Source organism: Coregonus lavaretus (genome assembly GCF_964263955.1).
Source record: "Coregonus lavaretus genome assembly, chromosome: 30".
In the NCBI taxonomy this organism is placed as follows: domain Eukaryota; kingdom Metazoa; phylum Chordata; class Actinopteri; order Salmoniformes; family Salmonidae; genus Coregonus; species Coregonus lavaretus.
The window spans coordinates 26,921,969-26,944,479 of NC_140017.1; the positions used below are offsets into that span (position 1 = coordinate 26,921,969).

General features: G+C 43.9%; 1 protein-coding gene across 2 annotated transcripts; it reads left to right on the forward strand.

Annotated features, from left to right (window-relative positions):
- Positions 1–967: 967 nt before the first annotated feature.
- Positions 968–20,548, forward strand: LOC311106083 (bromodomain and WD repeat-containing protein 3-like). Of its 2 annotated transcripts, none has more exons than XM_084148384.1 (41): positions 968–1,161; positions 1,264–1,322; positions 1,429–1,458; positions 1,675–1,734; positions 2,676–2,826; positions 2,953–3,051; positions 3,206–3,366; positions 3,469–3,690; positions 4,001–4,101; positions 4,196–4,266; positions 4,512–4,612; positions 4,793–4,833; positions 4,927–5,028; positions 5,118–5,271; positions 5,591–5,725; positions 5,822–5,950; positions 6,048–6,273; positions 6,501–6,710; positions 6,949–7,138; positions 8,872–8,962; positions 9,065–9,208; positions 9,321–9,391; positions 12,967–13,174; positions 13,305–13,421; positions 13,674–13,781; positions 13,928–14,052; positions 14,159–14,241; positions 14,340–14,451; positions 14,556–14,617; positions 14,726–14,881; positions 15,021–15,267; positions 15,356–15,422; positions 15,509–15,556; positions 15,651–15,776; positions 15,861–16,013; positions 16,229–16,398; positions 16,506–16,798; positions 16,900–17,061; positions 17,207–17,533; positions 17,674–17,829; positions 17,929–20,548. In XM_084148384.1, exons 1-41 carry the CDS (start codon positions 1,125–1,127, stop codon positions 19,380–19,382), a joined length of 6,759 nt encoding a protein of 2,252 aa, XP_084004510.1. In that variant the 5' UTR covers positions 968–1,124; the 3' UTR covers positions 19,383–20,548. The 2 variants fall into 2 exon arrangements, with proteins under 2 accessions (XP_084004510.1, XP_084004511.1); XM_084148385.1 differs by having other exon boundaries at positions 1,026–1,161; positions 6,501–6,689.
- The last annotated feature ends 1,963 nt before the right edge of the window (positions 20,549–22,511 follow it).

Consider the following 22,511-nt stretch of genomic DNA (forward strand, 5'->3'; position numbering starts at 1 on the left):
CCTGTTTCAGCATGACAATGCCCCCGTGCACAAAGCGAGGCCCATACAGAAATGTTTTTTTCGAGAATGGTGTGGAAGAACTTGACTGGCCTGCACAGAGCCCTGACCTCAACCCCATCAAACACCTTTGGGATGAATTGGAACACCAACTGCGAGCCAGGCCTAATCGCCCAACACCAGTGCCCAACCTCACTAATGCTCTTGTGGCTGAATGGAAGCAAGTCCCCGCAGCAATGTTCCAAAATCTAGTGGAGAGCCTTCCCAGAAGAGTGGAGGCTGTTATAGCAGCAAAGGGAGGACCAACTCCATATTAATGCCCATGATTTCGGAACGAGATGTTACACGAGCAGGTGTCCACATACTTTTGGTCATGTAGTGCATTTACATGATGTAAGAAATGTGGGTCTATCATGTCATATCTCCAGACAAATGTCTAAAAATAAAAATAAACGATATTCCTGAAATTGTCATAGCACTAATATTTCGCCAACTTGTCAATGCAATTGAAGCCTATCGTGCACTGCACAGGCTAATAATGCATTGTTCTCATCAGCATAGCCTATTTGTCTATACACCACATAGGGATATTTTTCTTTATTCAGTTGAGTTATTGAAATAAAGCCTAAATAGTGTAGCTAAGTAAATGCATCAAAGACAAATTGCACCGAGTAAAATAAAATGTGACAGATTGACAAAAAATGTATCGCCATCACATGTGACGTCATCAACAAGACACTCGACCTTGCCGAAGACAACAACAATGCGGTCATTAAACTATAATTTCGCATAAATTGCTTTCTTTCATTACATTGATACAAAGGTCTCTAATACATTCAAAGAGAATATCAGTGCATTTAGCGGGCGAGCTACGCTTTGTCTTTGTTGTAGTCGAACAAAAAATAAAGACTTGTTCCCCACCCCCTATTTCCTCTGCTGTGGCGGAAGTAACTCGTATTGCTGAGGCCTCATCCTTCCAATGGCGACTGAAAGCAGGCTGATTAGAAAGCGGGAGCAACTGTGGAGGGGGTCAGAGCAGTGTAACCGAAATTAAATAAATATATCATACTCTCACTAGTCATAAAGTTAGTTTAAAATTGTACACTCACAAAATCACGGCCGATTCAATGGCCAAAAGTCGGAATATTTCGCTCCTTGAATCAGGTAAGGCGAATTTAGTTTCCTAATTCATTGCTTAAATTATAAATAAAGCTTGATTTAATTGATATCCAATTGTGTTTACTATTTTCTTCTATTCACTTACAGAGCTATATTACCTAATTTCACGTTTTCTAACAACGGGTCCATGTCAGAGAGCGGCTGAGGTAAACTGGCGTGCCTTATTGACATAATTTCTTACTATTCAAAATTGTTGGCGAATAGTTCATGAAAGCAACACATTCGAAAAACCTATTTTTGCATCTATTGCAGGTTCTAGCGAGCGAACTAGAAGAATATCAGGTGTGTATTCCGGCAGCAGCGGCGTTCTGCCGTCGGTGTATGTAGCTAGCTATCCCGATTGGACTGGAACGTAGAACTTGTCTCACTCACGAGTTTTAAGGCTTCTCTGACCGCCTCACTTGTTTGACATCACACGTTTTTACTAACTTAATTTCTGGCAGTATTTCTAGCATATTGAGTGTTGTGATTTACACTAACACGCTCCTTTTTTGATAGCTATTGCCTTGCAGATTAGACTGGCAAGGAAATGAACATCCAAGATCTTACGAACATTTGGTAAGTCTATAATCTATAGATGTAAATTAATTGTCTAATATCTGTTATTGTTGAATGACAGCCACGATGTGTGTCCATGCTTGGGCCATTTACTCTTTGTTCTATTCAGATGTAATCGTTGTTACATTCTTGTTACATAATAACCTGATTTTAACTTTTACCGGTATGTAGGATGGCTTATTTTTGTATGTCTCGAAAGCTTGACACTGTAGTATAGAAACACATTTGATAGAGCATTTATAAATGTGTCTGTTGTACTGCAGATAGGGTGGGGACTCTCGGGGTTCTGGCTACGTCAGGACACCACTGTTGACCAATCCACGTCCTAGAAAGGCTGTCGTTGCGTTATTTTCCTTGTGACCTGTGTTGTGATTCGTCGGTTGAAGAATGTGTTTTACATAAAGCGTTCTGCACACAAATAATATAGCACACTGGTGGAATGAGATCAGATGTACATGAAGAACCCAAGTTATGTCAGTGATATTTATTTGCGCCTAGAAAAAGAAAGAATTTATATTATCTTACCGTGCCATGTGCCACTGGCTGACAGTGTACAGAAATATTAGACAGAAAGACTATGATGATCTCAATAATAAATAGACAATGTGGTTGCAGTACTGTAGTTTCATGATTCCTGCTGTCATCATTATTATTATTTTTTAAATTTTAGTAATTTAGTAGATGCTCCAGAATGACTTACAGGAGCAATTAGGGTTTGCTCAAGGGCACATCGACAGATTTTTTTAACCTAGTCGGCTCGGGGATTCTAACAAGCGACATTTCGGTTACTGGCCCAATGCTCTTAATAGCTACCCAACCTATAAATGTACAAATGTTGGGATAGCTTGATTGAAGAAAGAACAAAGCATGCATAATGGTTTAACAATGAAAGTTGGATGAGTCATACTGCTCATCATCAACACTTATGTTTGATCCCATAGGTTGCAGCCAACAGACACATTTCACCTGACCATTTGCTGCAGATCTGTAAGCAGATTGGGCCGATTCTGGACAAAGAGGTGCCATCATGTGTTCCAGGTGTACATTCCCTACTGGGAACCGGGAGGCAGTCCTTACTCAGAACATCAAAGGGTGCAGAACTTTACATGTATATTGTCTGAGCGTGACTTCTAAATGTATACATCAGCAACTATTCGTTCTGAAATCGAATTGTAAAATGAAATGATTAAATTACTTACTTCTTTCCACCTCTTCCAGATTACGGCAATGTTCGGAGGAAAGGCTCATCATTTGCTGCCCTGCACAGAGGGAGACCACCAGAGATGCCTTTGACCTGCAAGGATCCTCCAAATCTAGGTATTCCCTGACACAGGATTGACATGTTCACACATTATTATTTTCTATTTATGCCGGTACTGTAAATTCAATGTGTGCGTATAACTCAACACATTCTGTGTTATTTTCTGTTAACATGTTTGGACTCTAAATCATAGTGTTTTGTCCTTCACAGTGGAGGTGTACAGAGGAAGGGAGCTAACAGGTACTCAACAGTTCAGCACTGTGAACCCTGTAAGCAACTATCAGCACATGCGGATGCACAGGAGGATTCTGGGTCATCTGTCTGCAGTCTACTGCATCGCTTTTGATCGAACCGGTCTCAGGATTTTCACAGTGAGTTTTGTCATGATAAAGATCATGTTCTTGGGGGAAATCATGTTAGGTGGTATACCCGAGGCTCATCACTTTATCTACCTTATCAAACCCAATTTCAAGGGCTCGGACGACTGCTTGGTGAAGATATGGTCTTCGTTTGACGGGAGGCTTCACTCCACCCTGCGAGGACATTCTGCTGAGATCTCAGACCTGGCTGTCAGCTTTGAGAATACCTTGATGGCGGCTGGCAGCTGTGACAAAACCATCCGAGTGTGGTGCCTTCGTACCTGTGCCCCTATGGCTGTCTTACAGGGGCACAGTGGATCCATTACCTCCCTACAGGTAGGAGCTTCCATATTCCTCCAACACCCTTATGTTTCTATCTGACATGTTAGCCGGGCAAATAGTATGTAAGCTAATGCTGTCCACAGTTTTGCAAATGTAGGACACCATGCAAAAGTGTAATGTGATAACTGCATTCAGCACTTTTTATCTCATGATGTACATACTAAACCTGATCGCTTCAGAAACTCACATTGGACTACTAGTGTGATTGCTCTCTGTACTGTAGACATCCCTCAGTATAGATGTGGGTGCATAAGTCTGTGTGTCTGGAACAGCATTTAACTTTGTGAATTACATCTGTCCTCAGTTCTCACCATTTGCCAAGGGCTCAAAGAGATACCTGGTGTCCACTGGAACTGATGCAACAATCTGCTTTTGGCAGTGGGATGTCAATAACATCAATTTCAGGTGAGTTTCAACTACTGGTAATTTGATCAAGATGATAATTGCATCCTGAAAATTACATAATAAGTCTGAAACATTTACACTCTTGTTTGGAAAGTGATCGCCCGCAGAAGTTTACAGAACGACCCAGGCCGGGAGTTCAGATGGTGTGCTCATCATTCAGTCCAGGTAACGATGTCAAGATAGCAGTTTTGTGTAAAAGAATACTTTGGATCTTTAAATGCATTTCTACAAATTGATCATACAGTACCTATTACACTAACCATAGCTGATACAATTTTCAACAGAAGTATTGATCCAACTTTTTACCTCACCAACTGTTACAAGTACAAGTTATTTTAACATGGGTATACAGAGGCTCTGAACCAAATTGAGATAAATTGATAGTTTTTTTGTTTTATTAAACATTTTAGGTGGCATGTTCTTAGCGACGGGAAGTACTGACGATGTCATCAGGATATATTACCTGGGAGGTGGGAACCCTGAAAAAATATCAGAGCTTCATGAACACACGGTAAGATCCCTTGAAAAGCAGATAACCCATCACATAGCAGCGAACAGCTGAACACAAGGAAATAATGAGTTCCTAAAACAAATAATCATTAAATCTATTCAAGCTATAATTTACAACAAATACAAACAACGTTGATGTAATATTCTAATCATTGTTGTCAATATATGTTCTCATTTTTAGGACAAGGTCGACAGCATCCAATTTTGCCACTCAGGAGAAAGGTATGATCAATGTCACCTTAACCCAACAGTTTTTCTTTAAGGATTCATGAGGATTGTCTAGAGTTCATTGTCTTGGTTTGCCTCGTCTCGTAGGTTTGTGAGTGGCAGTCGAGATGGCACAGCACGCATCTGGAGGCTGACTCAGCGTCAGCAGTGGAGGAGCCTTCTTCTCAACATGAACGCCACTCTACCAGGGTAAGGAATGAACAGCTTGACGGCACCTTTACATACACCTACACATACTTGTATCTGTTTTCCTCCTTTCATATCAACTTTCTCTTCAGCTCGGAACACGCGACCGATGAGGAAAGCTTTTTCAAGCCCAAGGTCACCATGGTAGCGTGGGATCGCCATGACAACTCAGTAATCACAGCAGTCAACAACCATATCCTCAAAGTGTGGAACTCCTACACGGGCCAGCTGCTACATATCCTTAAAGTAGGAGCAACCGCATTATCTTACATTCTATTTTCATGAACAGTGCGTTCTCACAAAGATAGCTGAGGACATTTTGTATCTGTGACTACTAGTAGTGTAGATCAATTTCTATATAAATAATTGTTGAGGGATAGTCCTAGATTCCTTGGTCAGGAGGACATTATAGTTGTTCTACTGTTTTTCCCCTTGCCACTGCTTGTCACTGTAAGCATGCTTTCCAGGAGCGTTTCCTGAAATTGTTTTGGCAAGTGACTTGGTAAAACAGCAGAATACCTTCAGACAGTGAGTTGACCTGACAGCTGTGTGATGTTCTCTGCAGGGCCACGAGGCTGAGGTGTTTGTCCTGGAGCCCCACCCCTCAGACCCCAGGATCATGCTTTCTGCTGGCCACGACGGAAACGTCTTCATCTGGGACCTCGTCCGGGGCACAAAGACACAGCACTACTTCAACATGGTGAGGAGGAGCCACGCACCACAGAAGACCTAACAGTAACATCCATTCTCTCCAACTATGACTGACTCTATCTTGGTTGCTCCGTCTCCCCTACAGATTGAGGGCCAGGGTCATGGTGCTGTCTTTGACTGCAAGTTCACTCCCGACGGCCAGCGCTTTGCCTGCACAGACTCCCACGGCCATCTGGTCATATTCGGCTTTGGGAGCTCCAAGCCATACGAGAAGGTAAGGATGGAGCTCCTACTACGTCTATACATAGGAAAGAGTCCTCTATTCAATGGTTTGAGATGACATCCCAGTGAGATTGTCTGTCTTTGTCCAGCTTCCAGATCAGGTGTTTTTCCACACTGACTATCGGCCACTGATTCGGGACGCCAACGGCTTTGTGTTGGATGAGCAGACCCAGCAGGCACCCCACCTCATGCCCCCTCCCTTCCTGGTGGATGTGGATGGGAACCCCCACCCCCCCAGATACCAGCGGCTGGTCCCCGGGAGGGAGAACATTGCAGACGAACACCTGGTGCCTCAGCTGGGATATGTCGCCACAAGTATGTGAACTAGCCTTTGAGGCAGTTGTAAGGCGGTATGATCCTGGTGTTTATTGGACCAGTACAACTCCACACTAAAAGAGCAGTTGGGCACGTGTGTTTGTGTGGATGGGTGGGTTTTGTCCATTGCAACTACCATCTGTTTCTCTGAGAATTTGTGAGTGGGTGGGTGGGTTACTTAAGACCCTTGCCACTACCTCACACTGTGTCCATGTCGTCCCCCTCAGGTGATGGCGAGGTTATGGAGCAGGTGATCAGTCAGCTGACCACGGACCACGAGGCGGCCACGGCCAGACGCAGCATTCTGGACGACACCATCAGGCAGCTGCAGGAGCAGCAGGACAGGCAGAGCAGACAAGGGACATTGGCCCCAGCACAGGCCCCAGCGTTCTCAGCCCCCAGCACCCCACGCAGAAGTACCACAACACACCCACACTGTCAGTTCTACTAGCAGTATTGTGTGGTAGCATGCAAGATAACAACATGTTCCTAGCTCTTTTCCTTTCCACAAGCTACCATTGCTCTTGGGCATCCTCAAATACTTTGTATTCCTATATGTTAATGGTCAATGACTCCATTGGAAATGGAAAATACTTTCTCATCCATTATGGTTGAATGATTGGGTCCTGGACAAGCAGTCATGTTGTGTTCCCTCCTCTCCCGCTCTGTACCCAGCGTCAGTGAATGAGCGAAGTGCAGCTGAGGTGCAGTCGTCCCCTAACGTGGGTCTGCGGCGCAGTGGGCAGGTGGAGGGGGTGAGACAGATGCACCAGAACGCCCCTCGCAGCCAGATGGCCACAGAGAGGGACCTGCAGGCCTGGAGACGCAGAGTGGTGGTACCTGAGCTCTCATCCAGCGGTTACAGGTGAGACAGCCATCCCTCTATTCCTCAAACAACAAGGGGAGATCGTCTGTATAGTTGGTTATATAAGACAAAGGATGTCATGTTCTGTGCCTTGACTTTTTCCACATTTTGTTAGGTTACGGCCTTATTCTAAAATTGATGAAATTGTTTTTTTCCCTCATCAATTTACACACAATACCCCATAATGACAAAGCAAAAACAGAAATATGACATTTACATAAGTATTGAGACCTTTTACTCAGTACTTTGTTGAAGCACCTTTGGCAGTGATTACAGCCTTGCGTCTTCTTGGGTATGACGCTACAAGCTTGGCACACCTGTATTTTTGGAGTTTCTCCCATTCTTCTCTGCAGATCCTCTCAAGCTCTGTCCGGTTGGATGGGGAGCGTTGCTGCACAGCTATTTTCAGGTGTCTCCAAAGATGTTTGATAGGGTTCAAGTCCGGGCTCTGGCTGGGCCACTCAAGGACATTCAGAGACTTGTCCCGAAGCCACTCCTGCGTTGTCTTGGCTGTGTGCTTAGGGTCATTGTCCTGTTGGAAGGTGAACCTTCGCCCCAGTCTGTGGTCCTGAGCGCTCTGGAGCAGGTTTTCATCAAGGATCTCTCTTTACTTTGCTCCGTTCATCTTTCCCTCGATAGTCTCCCAGTCCCTGCCGCTGAAGAACATCCCCACAGCATGATGATGCTGCTGCCACCACCATGCTTCACCATAGGGATGGTGCCAGGTTTCCTCCAGATGTGACGCTTTGCATTGAGGCCAAAGAGTTCAATCTTGGTTTCATCAGACCAGATAATCTTGTTTCTCATGGTCTGAGAGTCTTTAGGTGCCTTTTGGCAAACTCCAAGCTGGCTGTCCTGCCTTTTACTGAGGAGTGGCTTCCGTCTGGCCACTCTACCATAAAGGCCTGATTGGTGGAGTGCTGCAGAGATGGTTGTCCTTCTGGAAGGTTCTCCCATCTCCACAGAGGAACTCTAGAGCTCTGTCAGAGTGACCATCGGGTTCTTGGTCACCTCCCTGACCAAGGCCCTTCTCCCCCGATTGCTTAATCCTCTGAGCTCTACGGACAATTCATTTGACCCCATGGCTTGGTTTTTGCTCTGACGTGCACTGTCAACTGTGGGACCTGATATAGACAGGTGTGTGCCTTTCCAAATCATGTCCAATCAATTGAATTTACCACAGGTGGACTCCCATCAAGTTGTAGAAACATCTCAAGGATGATCAATGGAAACAGGATGCACCTGAGCTCAATTTTGAGTCTCAAAGCAAAGGGTCTGAATACTTATGTAAATAAGGTATTTCTGTATTTTGTAAAAAAAAAAAAAAAAGGGCTAACATTTCTACAAACCTGTTTTCGCTTTGTCATTATTTACATTTTAGTCATTTAGCAGACGCTCTTATCCAGAGCGACTTACAGTTAGTGAGTGCATACATTTTTCACACTGGCCCGCCGTGGGAATCGAACCCACAACCCTGGCATTGCAAGCGCCATGCTCTACCAACTGAGCTACAGGAGGCCTTATGGGGTATTGTGTGTAGATTGGTGAGGAAATTGTTTCATTTAATCCATTTTAGAATAAGGCTGTAACGTAACAAAATGTGGAAAAAAGTCAAGGGGTCTGAATACTTTCTGAAGGCACAGTATATAAACAAGCCTACTCCTAAATGGTTAATCTCTAGAACATTATTTCTGAAATGCAAGTTGAAATGAAAAGTGTAAATTATCTTATAGTTGCCAGGATGACTTCCGAATTACAAAAGGAGAGGAGGAGATTGCCTTATACAATGCAAAGAAACGACGTGTAACATATAGCAGTTGTAGAGTAAGTAGACCAATTTTTTTCATTTAAAAATCATGACTGACCACAGGAATTGTTAAATGATACTGACCTCATACCTGCATTTCTGCTTTGCTTCTGCCTCAGGATGATTCTGAAGATGAACTGCCTTGCATTAAACGAGCACAGTCCCGCATAAAGCAAAAAGTATTCCAGCAGAGCAGAGATGGCATTGTGGAGGAATTAATCGAGTTTTCCTGTGAGGAGGGAGAGGAGACCGCAACATCAGAGGTACATTCTATGTGATAAGAAATATGCTTTTGACATGTCCGTTAGAGAATAACAAGCTATTTGGTATATTGGTGAAAGTGGTAAATCTTGCGATCTCCTTCCCCTCCTCTAGGACCATGAGATGGAGGGCAGTGAACTGGATTCATCCAATGAGGAAGAGGAATGGAAAAGTGACAGTTCAAGGTACAGATGAGCTCTTTGCTTCTCTTGATTCCCTACAAGAGGTACAGTGGGGAAAAAAAGTATTTAGTCAGCCACCAATTGTGCAAGTTCTCCCACTTAAAAAGATTAGAGAGGCCTGTAATTTTCATCATAGGTACACGTCAACTATGACAGACAAATTGAGAAAAAAAAATCCAGAAAATCACATTGTAGGATTTTTAATGAATTTATTTGCAAATTATGGTGGAAAATAAGTATTTGGTCACCTACAAACAAGCAAGATTTCTGGCTCTCACAGACCTGTAACTTCTTCTTTAAGAGGCTCCTCTGTCCTCCACTCGTTACCTGTATTAATGGCACCTGTTTGAACTTGTTATCAGTATAAAAGACACCTGTCCACAACCTCAAACAGTCACACTCCAAACTCCACTATGGTCAAGACCAAAGAGCTGTCAAAGGACACCAGAAACAAAATTGTAGACCTGCACCAGGCTGGGAAGACTGAATCTGCAATAGGTAAGCAGCTTGGTTTGAAGAAATCAACTGTGGGAGCAATTATTAGGAAATGGAAGACATACAAGACCACTGATAATCTCCCTCGATCTGGGGCTCCACGCAAGATCTCACCCCGTGGGGTCAAAATGATCACAAGAACGGTGAGCAAAAATCCCAGAACCACACGGGGGGACCTAGTGAATGACCTGCAGAGAGCTGGGACCAAAGTAACAAAGCCTACCATCAGTAACACACTACTCCGCCAGGGACTCAAATCCTGCATTGCCAGACGTGTCCCCCTGCTTAAGCCAGTACATGTCCAGGCCCGTCTGAAGTTTGCTAGAGTGCATTTGGATGATCCAGAAGAGGATTGGGAGAATGTCATATGGTCAGATGAAACCAAAATATAACTTTTTGGTAAAAACTCAACTCATCGTGTTTGGAGGACAAAGAATGCTGAGTTGCATCCAAAGAACACCATACCTACTGTAATGCATGGGGGTGGAAACTTCATGCTTTGGGGCTGTTTTTCTGCAAAGGGACCAGGACGACTGATCCGTGTAAAGGAAAGAATGAATGGGGCCATCTATCGTGAGATTGTGAGTGAAAACCTCCTTCCATCAGCAAGGGCATTGAAGATGAAACGTGGCTGGGTCTTTTAGCATGACAATGATCCCAAACAGGGACGGCTTGTTCAATAGGGCGATATGGGCGACGCACTGCCAAACGGGAAAAGGAAGGGATTTTTTTTCTAATCAATTATATCACGGCAACAGCAGTTATCAGTGTTCACGTCTGATCTGCCAGCCACTAAATGTCAAATCAGGCTAAAGTCGTGCTTCAAATGGCCCCGCCCGTTTTTGGGGCGATTTCAGTCAAGTTGAAAATCGCCCAGAAGTCTCTCATAGCCTGTCATGTAAAATCTATTTTTTTCACATTTCAAAGCTTTCAATACATTCTCTATGGGTGTCTGTGGGCTTGCACCTACGCGCTTTCGTCATACGTGACGTAACGTTGAACGTAACTAAGACAATGGCGGCTAGAAGCGTCTCTGTTGCGACCTGCAGTGCGGCGTTATTTTATGTTTTTAATTTGTAGACTTAGTTTACAAACATTCTGCCAACCATGGATTTCCAGTGGTTGGTTTTGGACTGATCTTGTTGATCGTGTACATACCCGCTACGAACGGACTAAATAATGAAAACGCTGCAGGCAGCTGAATCCCAATACAGCTGGGAGACTTGGCTGGATGAGTCCCGGACAGAGAAGTGGAGCCGGCCACCTTCACCCTGGTCAGAGCGGACCGCGATCCTGGTAAGAGAGCGACTCTGTACCCCGACATTGAACTGCTTTCTGTGTCATTGCGACCTTACTATCAATTCAATTCAATTTAAGGGCTTTATTGGCATGGGAAACGTGTGTTAACATTGCCAAAGCAAGGGAAGTAGATAGTAAACAAAAGTGAAATAAACAATAAATATTAACAGTAAACATTACACTCAGAAGTTTCAAAAGAATAAAGACATTTCAAATGTCATATTATGTATATATACAGTGTTGTTACAATGTGCAAATAGTTAAAGTACAAATGGGAAAATAAATAAACATAAATATGGGTTGTATTTACAATGGTGTTTGTTCTTCACTGGTTGCCCTTTTCTTGTGGCAACAGGTCACAAATCTTGCAGCTGTGATGGCACACTGTGGTTTTTCACCCAGTAGATAAGGGAGTTTATCAAAATTGGGTTTGTTTTCGAATTCTTTGTGGATCGCTGTAATCTGAGGGAAATATGTGTCTCTAATATGGTCATACATTTGGCAGGAGGTTAGGAAGTGCAGCTCAGTTTCCACCTCATTTTGTGGGCAGTGTGCACATAGCCTGTCTTCTCTTGAGAGCCAGGTCTGCCTACGGCGGCCTTTCTCAATAGCAAGGCTATGGTCACTGAGTCTGTACATAGTCAAAGCTTTCATTAAGTTTGGGTCAGTCACAGTGGTCAGGTATTCTGCCACTGTGTACTCTCTGTTTAGGGCCAAATAGCATTCTAGTTTGCTCTGTTTTTTTGTTTGTTCTTTCCAATGTGTCAAGTAATTCTCTTTTTGTTTTCTCATGATTTGGTTGGGTCTAATTGTGTTGTTGTTGTTGTTGTCCTGGGGCTGTGTGGGGTCTGTTTGTGTTTGTGAACAGAGGCCCAGGACAAGCTTACTTAGGGGACTCTTCTCCAAGTTCATCTCTCTGTAGGTGATGGCTTTGTTATGGAAGGTTTGGGAATCGCTTCCTTTTAAGTGGTTACTATCTGCCCCGTGAGTTCCCCCAATTGTTTGTTACCGTTGTGTACTGTTGATAATCACAAGTTTACTGGAGAACTGAGACCAAGTAGAGACTTTGGACAGGGTGGATATGGTATAATAAAGGCAGTTTATTCAGAGGTAAAGATATCTGGAATCGCGTGCACGGACTCGTGCACGTGTGTAGGTCACCTAAATCATCAGAAAAATTGCCCCTCCTGAGAAGTTTTTCAGGAGCCGCCACTGATCCCAAACACACCTCCCGGGCAACGAAGGAGTGGCTTCGTAAGAAGCATTTCAAGGTCCTGGAGTGGCCTAGCCAGTCTCCAGATCTCAACCCCATAGAAAATCTTTGGAGGGAGTTGAAAGTCCGTGTTGCCCAGCGACAGCCCCAAAACATCACTACTCTAGAGGAGATCTGCATGGAGGAATGGGCCAAAATACCAGCAACAGTGTGTGAAAACCTTGTGAAGACTTACAGAAAACGTTTGACCTGTGTCATTGCCAACAAGGGGTATATAACAAAGTATTGAGAAACTTTTGTTATTGACCAAATACTTATTTTCCACCATAATTTGCAAATAAATTCATAAAAATCCTACAATGTGATTTTCTGGAATTTATTTTCTCATTTTGTCTGTCATAGTTGACATGTACCTATGATGAAAATTACAGGCCTCTCTCATCTTTTTAAGTGGGAGAACTTGCACAATTGGTGGCTGACTAAATACTTTTTTTCCCCACTCTACATGACGTATGTCATATTGTTGTTTCCCTTGGTTTAATGCTAACATAACTTACGTTGCCCATGACAGCCACTCGTCCAGTGAGTACTCTGACTGGACAGCGGACGCTGGGATTAACCTGCAGCCCTCCACTCCCGTGTCATCACGGAAACGAGTTCGCCGCCAGCTTAGCAGCTCGGAGGAGGAGGAAGAGGAGAAGCAGCAGCAAAGTGAGGATGAAGAACGACCTCAGACTAGCAAGCAGAAATCCAAGAAGCCCAAAAGCAAGACAACCAAGGTTATCCGCTGTACTAACCTGCATATTTTGTTTGTCAATGCTTGCATCCTGCTATGGTATGACAAAATGTAGTTTCACTTCCCTATTGAATATTAAATAAATCTTACGTAATTGTTCATTTGTATCACAGCGGCCTAAAGCCAGGCCGTCGATCAACAGAGAAGTCTCCAACGAGTTCAGACCGTCAACGTGGATCACTGATGTCATTCCCAGGAAGTCTCCCTTCGTTCCCCAGATGGGTGATGAGGTACGTGGCTCTGTCTGGACCATATGTCTCCCCTACTGTGTTGTGTGCATCTCTGGGGTCTAAATCAGAGGAGGCTGGTGGGAGGAGCTATAGTAATGGCTGAATGGAATAAATGGAACATTATCAAACATATGGAAACCACGTTTGACTCTGTTCCATTTATTCCATTCCAGCAATTTCAATGAGCCCGTCCTCTTATAGCTCCTCCCACCAGCCTCTGGTCTAATTACTGTTACCCTCTCTCTCCCTCAGGTCATCTATTTCCGCCAGGGTCACGAGGCGTATGTGGAGGCGGTGAACAGGAACAACTTGTACCCCATTAACATGGAGAAACAGCCCTGGAGGAAGATGGAGCTGAGGGTAAGAACATCATGTCCACTCCAAACTAGGAAATTGATGAATCTGTCTTCCACTGATGCAGTAGAAAATGGGTTAGTGTGTTAAGATGACCTGTGTCTAAAAGGACATTGTTGAAGAGTAACTTGAAGCTCTCCTTCTCTCTACAGGACCAAGAATTTGTTAAAATAACTGGGATCAAGTATGAAGTGTGCCCTCCGACACTGTGCCGCCTGAAACTGACGCTCATTGACCACGGCACGGGCAAAATCACAGACAAATCATTTTATGTAAAGTAAGTGATGCAACCGCTTCAAAGTGTCTATAACATTGAAGATACATGTACACAGATATTACCAGAGACATTTGGTAACTTTGGACTTCTGTACGCCTCCCCTCAGGTACCATGACATGCCGGATGTGATTGACTTCCTCGTGCTTCGGCAGAGTTATGATGAAGCAAGCAGTAGAGTCTGGCAGCCAAGTAAGTTAACAATGCATCTCTCTTCAGGGGTTCCTCACACTACTCAAGGTCCAGTAACACATTTCCTCCACCTAAAATGGTAATATTCCTCACTGCAGATGACAGATTCCGGTCAGTAATAGATGATGCCTGGTGGTTTGGGATCATTGTCTGTCAGGAGCCATATCAGCTTGAATATCCTGACAGTCATTTCCAATGCTTCAAAGTCAGGTGAGAATGTGTTAAAGTGCTAGTATGATTGGGTCTGCAATGTTGGAAACCAGTGAAACCAGCGGTTGATTGCATGCTTCTAACCTGCTTGGTTTTGTTGTCAGATGGGACAATGGCGAAACGGAGAAGCTAAGTCCATGGGATGTGGAAGCTATTCCAGAGGATGGTAATTTAACAGACTCTGTTGTTGTAAATGGGACATTCTAGGACTTAGTACAGTATTTGGTAATGGACTGTATGGTAACAATAGTGTGTGTTTGTGTGTGCTCTTCAGCCCAGCAACCTGAGTCTGTAGGTGGAGGGGTTCCAGTGACGGCAGAGGAGATGAGAGAGGTCATGTATAAACCCCAGACAGGAGAGTGGGGTGAGAGGAGCAGAGACGACGAGTGTGAACGCATCATAGCAGGCATTGACCAACTCATCACTGTCGGTAAGCACACTCACCTCACCACTGTACTTTGGTACTACTTCCTCCTCAGCAGACCTCGCATTGTATACCATTCCTAGATGGGATAGTGAGGTTTAGAATGTTTCATTCACAGTACTTCTGTTTTTTTTCTCATTGACAGATATTGTAGCCCCATTCTCTGGCCCTGTGGACATAGTTCAATACCCAACCTACTGCACGGTGATAGCCTTCCCCACAGACCTGGGCACAATCAGACTGAGACTGATGAATAGGTTCTACAGGCGACTGTCCGCTTTAGTTTGGGATGCCAGATACATTGTGCACAATGCCCGGACTTTCAATGAGCCAAGGAGCAAGATAGCCCATTCAGCAAAACTTATAACAGATGTCCTGCTAAAATTTATCAAGTGAGTTGTCCAAGTGTTATTGAGCTCAAACTTATACAGGTAAATGTATCTGTATTTAACAACTTATGTTGCCTTTTTATTTCCTCAGTCGACCTAGCTGTACAGATATCATGGAGATCTACAATGCTATTGAAGACATGGACTATACAGATGAGGTAAATCAGGTTTGATCATCAAATCATTCAAACCTTGCTGTGTAACATTTGGGATGAACTGATGTTGATTTAAATGTCTTTCCCAGGAACTGGAAGAGGCACCAGGCCCCTCTTCTGGACACAGACTGCGCCAGGTAAGTAATGAAAGGTCATGTAAAATCAGCAATGAAAATTGAGGGAAGTGGCTGGGATGTTATCTTATGTCTTATGTGTCTTCCTTTATCCCAGCGCTCTGTGGAGACGGTATCTGACCGGGACTCCTGGAAGGGGCAGTGCAAGCGCCTGATGAACTATGTCTTTGAGTGTGAGGACTCCGAGCCCTTCAGAAAGCCTGTGGATCCTACCTCCTACCCAGTAAGAGAACACAGAGTTCTACTGTAATAATGACTCTGGCTTTGACAGAACTGTTGATCGAATGTGACTCATGTCTGGTTGCAGGACTACCTTAGCATCATTGACACTCCCATTGACTTTGGGATGGTGAAGGGGACCCTTGAGGAGGACCGCTATGAAAACCCCATGGAGCTCTGCAAAGACGCACGTCTGATATTTGCCAACGCTAAAGCCTTCACGCCAAACAAACGCTCAAAGGTATTTCAGCTCTTGCATTTCCAAACCATACAAGCGATTCCAGTGTAAGAAATCCTTATACCTTAATCAAAAACTAGAATTCAGCAATCTTATATTAAGTTGATTTTTCATTTACAATTTGACATTGGTCAGGTTCTGGTTTGTCATCAATCTAGTGACTAGGACCTGATGCCAAGTTGCTGTGCTCTACAGATTTCTATCTCCTCTGTCCCCAGATCTACAGTATGACTTTGCGGCTCTCTGCATTCTTCGAAGAGCGAATCAGAACAATCATATCGCAATACAAAACTGCCATCAAGAGCAGCGAGAAGCTCCGCCGCAGCCAGAGGTTCCGGAAGAAGCTTCAGCACCACGAGTCTGCTGCACCCAGCACTGACACCACTAGGTAGGCCTCACTTCTACTGCCAACAGACCTCATTGGGCTTAGGGAAATGTACTTGTGTGGTCCACAGGACATACAGCACTTCTAATGATATTGTTCTTTCCCTTCAGTCAAAAGAGGACTGCTCTAAAAACTCAGGAAAAAGAAGCGGCGTCGACGACCAAATCTACCTCAGCCAAAGTGTCTGCTCCTGAGAGAACCAGGAGGAGGAGCCACAGCAGTGACAGCTCAGGCCACAGCTCTTCTGAAGCCTCCTCAGGGTCAGACTCTGAGATTGACAGTGAGTTATATATGAGTGACTCTGAAGAGGAGAAACGACTGGGGTCCTCACGGCACCATCACAGCAGAGAGACCAGGGGAACCAGAAGAGTCACCAGGAACAATGGGGCAAAGAAGAAAAAAAGTGAGGATTTCACATCATTTCGGCAGAAGGCAGCTAGCGAGACATCCCTTAATAGCTGTCCCTCTAATAAAATCCCTGTTTTTGATCCCCCTTTATTTCAGTTGCTGAGAGCAAGAGTGAGGAGGAGTCCTCCAATGAGGGGGAGGAGAGTGAGGACGGTGAGAAGTCGTCCAACACTATGTCTCGCCGATTCCCCAGCAGGTCCAGCACCAGGCTAACCAGGAACAATGCTGCTGCCTATAGGAAGCATACTAAACGGCCAGGTAAACACCATCACACCATAGAAGAAAAGGGGCAGATAACTGCCCTTATGGTCAAAGGTCTGAGCTGTCTGTACAGAGCAGATCTTTTTTTAGTTATTATGATTATTAGCCGTTAAAGTGTTGTTGCTGCTCTGTGTGTGTCCAGAGAGGGGTGCCCTGATGAACGGTCACAGCAGAACATTTGGGCGAGAGAGGCAGCGAGGCAGCGACTCTGAGAGATCACCATCCCAGGGTACAGACACTTACAGGGATGAGGAGGAGAATGTGGGCCGCAGGACACTGAAAAGGAAGACTGCCAGGGCAGCTGTGAACAAGATGAAGCTTCTGGAAGCCTCTGAGGAAGACTATGGTTCAGCCTCTGAGGATGAGGACAAGCATAGGAGGAAAAGCAGCCGCCATGCGACCCGAGCCAGCAAACGCACTGCCGTGATCCAGAGCAGCTCTGAATCAGAGGATCAGTCATCAGCACAGAGTGAGCACCCAATGTCAGCTTAGACTGGTTTGGATCAACTATTATTGTTCAAGGATCTATTGTACCAGAGCCACAAAAGGGGGCATTCTTTGAGAACAAATTTCAACACTGTTAGGTAACATACGCTTTCTCTCACCTAGGTTCTAAAAAAGGCAAGGATTCATCGGGTGATTGGGAGAACAATGAGGACAGTATTGAGAGTGAAGCGTCATCCTCTCGTTGCCATCAGAATGGAGAGCGGAAGAACTCCAGCAGCCGCAGGACAACCAGACAAGCTGCAGGGACAGTGGGTAAGGGTAAGAGCTACAGGCATACTGTAAATGCTTTCAGTCATGGCTACTCACTCAATTCATTCATTTGTTGCTGTAGTGTTAATGTTTGTCTCTCTCTTTCAGATGATTTGTCTCATGTAAATGGGCACAGCACAAAACATCAACAGGCTGACAGTAACTCTGAGAAAGAGGAGGAGGAGGAGGAGGAGAGCTCTGACAGTGAAGAAGAGGAGGAAGAAAAAGAGGAAGAAGCTATTGTGTGTCAGAAGTCTTCCAGAAGCACGTCAATTGCTGCAGTGAGCAAAAGTAGAACTTGCATTACCAGTAATGTGGCGGAAGAGAAGTCTGGCTCCAGAAAGAGACAACACACAACACGAGACCACAATGCTCAAAAGCACCCTCACCAAAATGGGAGAAAGGTGGAGAAAGAACATCCTAAAGACTCTGAGAAAAATAGTAAATTACCATCAAAAAGCAAAGAACAGACATCTGCCTTAACCCACAAACAGGATGGCCCTGAATCAGAGGAACTCAGTGACACTCCAAAGAGATCACGCTCTCGCAAGAAAAGAGTGAAGTCTGAAGAGGAGGAGGAGGAAGAGGAGGAAGACGAAGCTGACAGCAACCACTCAGATGATGAATCTGAGGGAGAATCCAATAAAAAACCTCTGTTGCAAAACAACAAACCCAAAAGACAGAGTCGCAATGACTCTGATTCAGAGAGCGAGGAGGAGGAAGTTGTACCCAACAGGAGAGCAAGGAGGAAACTGCATGCTTCCTCAGAGGAAGAATCTGATGGGAAGGAGAAGCATAGCCCTAGCAGGCGGCCTTGCCTTCGAGCCCAACCAAAAAAGAAATACATCAATGAAGACTCTGAGGAGGACTTGAACTCTGAGATGCAAGGCAGTTGTAAGAATGGGAAGAGCAATGCTGTTTCAGATAAAGGATATCAACGCAACCGAAGAAAAGCCTCCCCAGTTGCTACAAAACAACAGTCCTCTTCCAAGAGAAAACGCATTTACACCTCAGACTCCTCAGACAACCCTGATGAAAAGAAACAGTGCATGCCCAAGGCTAAGAGCTACTGTGAAGGTCAGGACGAGAGGGAGACAAAAAGATCAAGCTCCAAGCATCCCAAGAAGGAATCTCGATCCAAGTCTGAACCCGAGGACGGTAATAGTCAGGAAGACGCCTCTTCCCAAGGGTCAGAAGATGAGAAGGAGGTTGAGTGTCCGAGGTGGAAGAGACATTTGGCGCGACAGAAACGCAAGCGAAAGGAAAGCTGCAGCAGCAGTTCCCACAGTTCTGCTTCTGAAAGCGAGGAGGAGGAAGAGTCCTCTGCCTCTGAGAAGTCCTCTGCCAGCTCAGGGTCCCAGAGCAGTCCAAAGAGAAAAAGCCACAAGAGGTCATGGGTCAGTGAAAAGGGTGCCGCCCACCACTCTCGACAACACCGGAGGAACGCCTCTGAGGCAGACAGTGACCAGTCGTACAGGGAACCCCAGAGAGGAGCGTGTGGAACGCGTATCAAGACCCGAAACCGTGGTAAACGGACGGTGACGTATCATGACAGCGAATGAAGTACTTGGCGCAGCAGGCTTAGCCAGAGAGAGAGAGACCTTGAACTGGAGACCTTGAAGACACTTGATCGCCACATTAAGGTAGTAGCACTGGAGCCCTTTCAAAAGGAAATGCTGTGAATCTGTTTCATTCAGGGATATTTATATTTTCTATGGAAAAAGTTTATAAAATGTATGAATACAAGCATTTGAACAGCTGGTTTTCACAAGTGTATATAGAGCAAACCACCTCCCATAATGCTTTTGTGATTTGGCCAGCTAAATAACTGTTTGGGGGAGCATTGTCAGCTTGGGTGCTATCTTAATATACCTCTGTTTAATCAAGCATATTTTGCTGGCTTGCACTAAGAAACACACTGTAAAGGAGGTATTTCATACACTAGTTTTGCATTAGGAACTCAGGGGTCAACTAAGTTTACCGTAGTCTCAGACATGCAGTCTTGGTAGGTAAGGACAAGAAACATTTCCAGGATGGTGGTTTCAGTCCAAGCACACTCACTGAGACAACTAATCAACTTCACCCTCCTTTGACTTCAACACTCCTTTGTAAATCCACATGAATTATCCTTTACTGTATTGTGAGGTGACTTGTTGATATGAGCCAAAATGTACAAATTTGAATTCCTATTCTTCCTGTTTTGTCTTCATTGTTTATTTTTGAATATTTTTTGTTGTGTATTCTAGTCATGGAATGAGGTGTAAATATATGAGATTGAGAATGAGATCTTTTGAAAGGTTTGAGGATCACTCTGTAGCAAAACATTGCTTATTTAAATTTGAGCATTCATTTTCCCTTTTGTATGACATTACAATGCATTGTCTTGCCACATGTCACAAATTGGTACCCATTTGCCAAGTACAGGAAACCTAAAAGTACTTATTGCAAAATACTGTGATTTCTCATATTGGGAAGACATTCTAGTGTTCTGTGTTATGTACGCTCAGTATTAAATTCCTTTTCTGAGATTTTTGCCAGTCACATCATTTAGTTGTGTGTGTTGAGGGGTCTTGAACTGCAATTACATTGACATTTTTGCTTAATGTTTTTCATACTCTTTGATACAAACAGATTTCACAGGGAAAAGTTACTGGTACTCAGTATGGTTGTGGAGTGCAAGAGGGCTGTTTTTTTCTTTCCTGGTTAATAAAGACGTCAATTCAAGGCTCACTTTGTATGTGTTATCAATTTCACAGTGCTGTAGTACTCTCTCGGTGTCGGACAAATTTGTACTCGGTCTTGACTCGGTCTGGGACAGTGAGGATTCGTAATTTCTTCCCGAGACCAGCAGAGTAAAAATAACTCATCAGCTTACAATTCAATCGGCGCATAAAACCGCTTCGCCAGGCCAAATATATACAATTCTATCTTCAAACATTTAATACAGTATCATAACTGCATATATATATATATATATACATAATGTGTGTGTGGCGAATTTAATACTTGCGCACTCATGTAGAAGCGTGCATTTTTTTGTTGTTGTAAAACACAAAAGGCCCAGTGGTGTAGTGGAGGGTGTTCGGAGGTATAAACCGTATACCCACTTTTTTTCAGTGGGCATTGCGTATACTTACGCATCAGTAGGGATTAAAAATTATCAAAGTAGTGTAGTGCAGGTATACGATTTATTTACTATGTAGTACAATAGAGAAATCATGCACAAAGTAGCCTACGCAATCGCAAAGCACGTGAAATGTATTCACATGCCCGCGGCGCACATAGCCTAGTTTCATCGGAATATCATCTGCAGGGCAGGCAGCAAGAGTGTGCAGCTCTCAACTGGTTTTGGCATGGAGCAGCTCACAGAAGAATGACATCGGTAGCCGGTAGGGTAGTAAAGACGTTTCAACTTCTATCTACCAGTAAATGCTAACTAAGGCAACAATCGGTATGCAAACCAGGTATTGAAAAAGTTTAGACCGAAGTGTTGGTTAGTAGGCTATTAGTGATGCGTAATTGTCATCATGCACTGTTTGCATCAGGGGTGTAGACATGGATGGGCCCACTGGGGTGATGTGGTTTAAGCGTTGTGGATTTAGACCATCACATTTTTGTATTTTTTTCTCTTAAAAAAAGTTTGAGTTTGAAATCTGAAAAATCTATAGGAAATCTCATTAAAAATAATAATAGGAAAACATGATTTTTCACACAGGGTGCCTTACCTTCGCTGGGGCGTTTGGGAACGTTTTGGCAAAATCTGAGTATACCCACTTCTCCAGACACCACTGCATAGGGCCGATGGAAAGACAGCAGTCACATACAGCATGATGTTAAAGGTTAAGCAGTCCATAAACTCAGACATAATAACCCAGTAGGTCCCAATCATAAGAATACAAAAACACAACCATTAAGCATTTCCCAATCAAAATGTACAACCATTACTTCCCATTGCAAAAAAAACATTAACGTTTACCACACAAAGTAACCAGTGACCTAATGTTTGAAGTGGAACTGACAGCGTTTTAACTACTTTGCAGATATGAAACAGACAATCATAATATCAGTCAAAAATATAAAATTCCCAATTTATGCTACAAAATCAACTTTATAAGAGGTTTTAAAAATAGGTTATATTTGACTCAGCATTTCATGACATACACTAAGGAATTGTTGGCAGAATAGATGGGTGCAGTTCACTGCATGATTAATATAATTCACCGATACCTTCCTTGGTAGTCCAAGAAATATTGCTATCAGGTTGTAAATCACAGCTGGCCTGGTACATTGATTGCTGCCTCCATTCGGTGCTCTGTTTCAGTTTCAATGACTCACTATTCTGGACAAAAACGGACGAATGTAACTAAGGCTGGGAATGTCAATACAATCAAACTAGCAAGGGCAATGATCACAAGTCAGTCATAACGTGGCTAATAGGCTAGCGTATCTATTTATGTAGCAAGCTAAAAACACGGAGCCTAACGTTAGCTAGATAGGTAGCTAGCTGCTAGGAGGATGTCATGTAATTCCATTGAAGGAGTGGGTGAGTGACTGACTTTTCCCCCTCATATCGTTTTTCGGTGGCTATACACAGCTAGAGATGTAGGTGTCATTTGGTTAGCTAGAAAGAACATGAACGACTGTTATCCAATTAGCATATCTCTTGCATTCGCAAATTCATTCTGGCTATC

Coding starts and splice junctions, on each gene's coding strand:
- LOC311106083 (XM_084148384.1), top strand. CDS start 1,125: ATGGCCAAAAGTCGGAATATTTCGCTCCTTGAATCAG. Junction 1,459..1,674: donor GCGAACTAGAAGAATATCAG/GTGTGTATTCCG, acceptor CTTTTTTGATAG/CTATTGCCTTGCAGATTAGA. Junction 5,726..5,821: donor CACAGCACTACTTCAACATG/GTGAGGAGGAGC, acceptor TCTCCCCTACAG/ATTGAGGGCCAGGGTCATGG.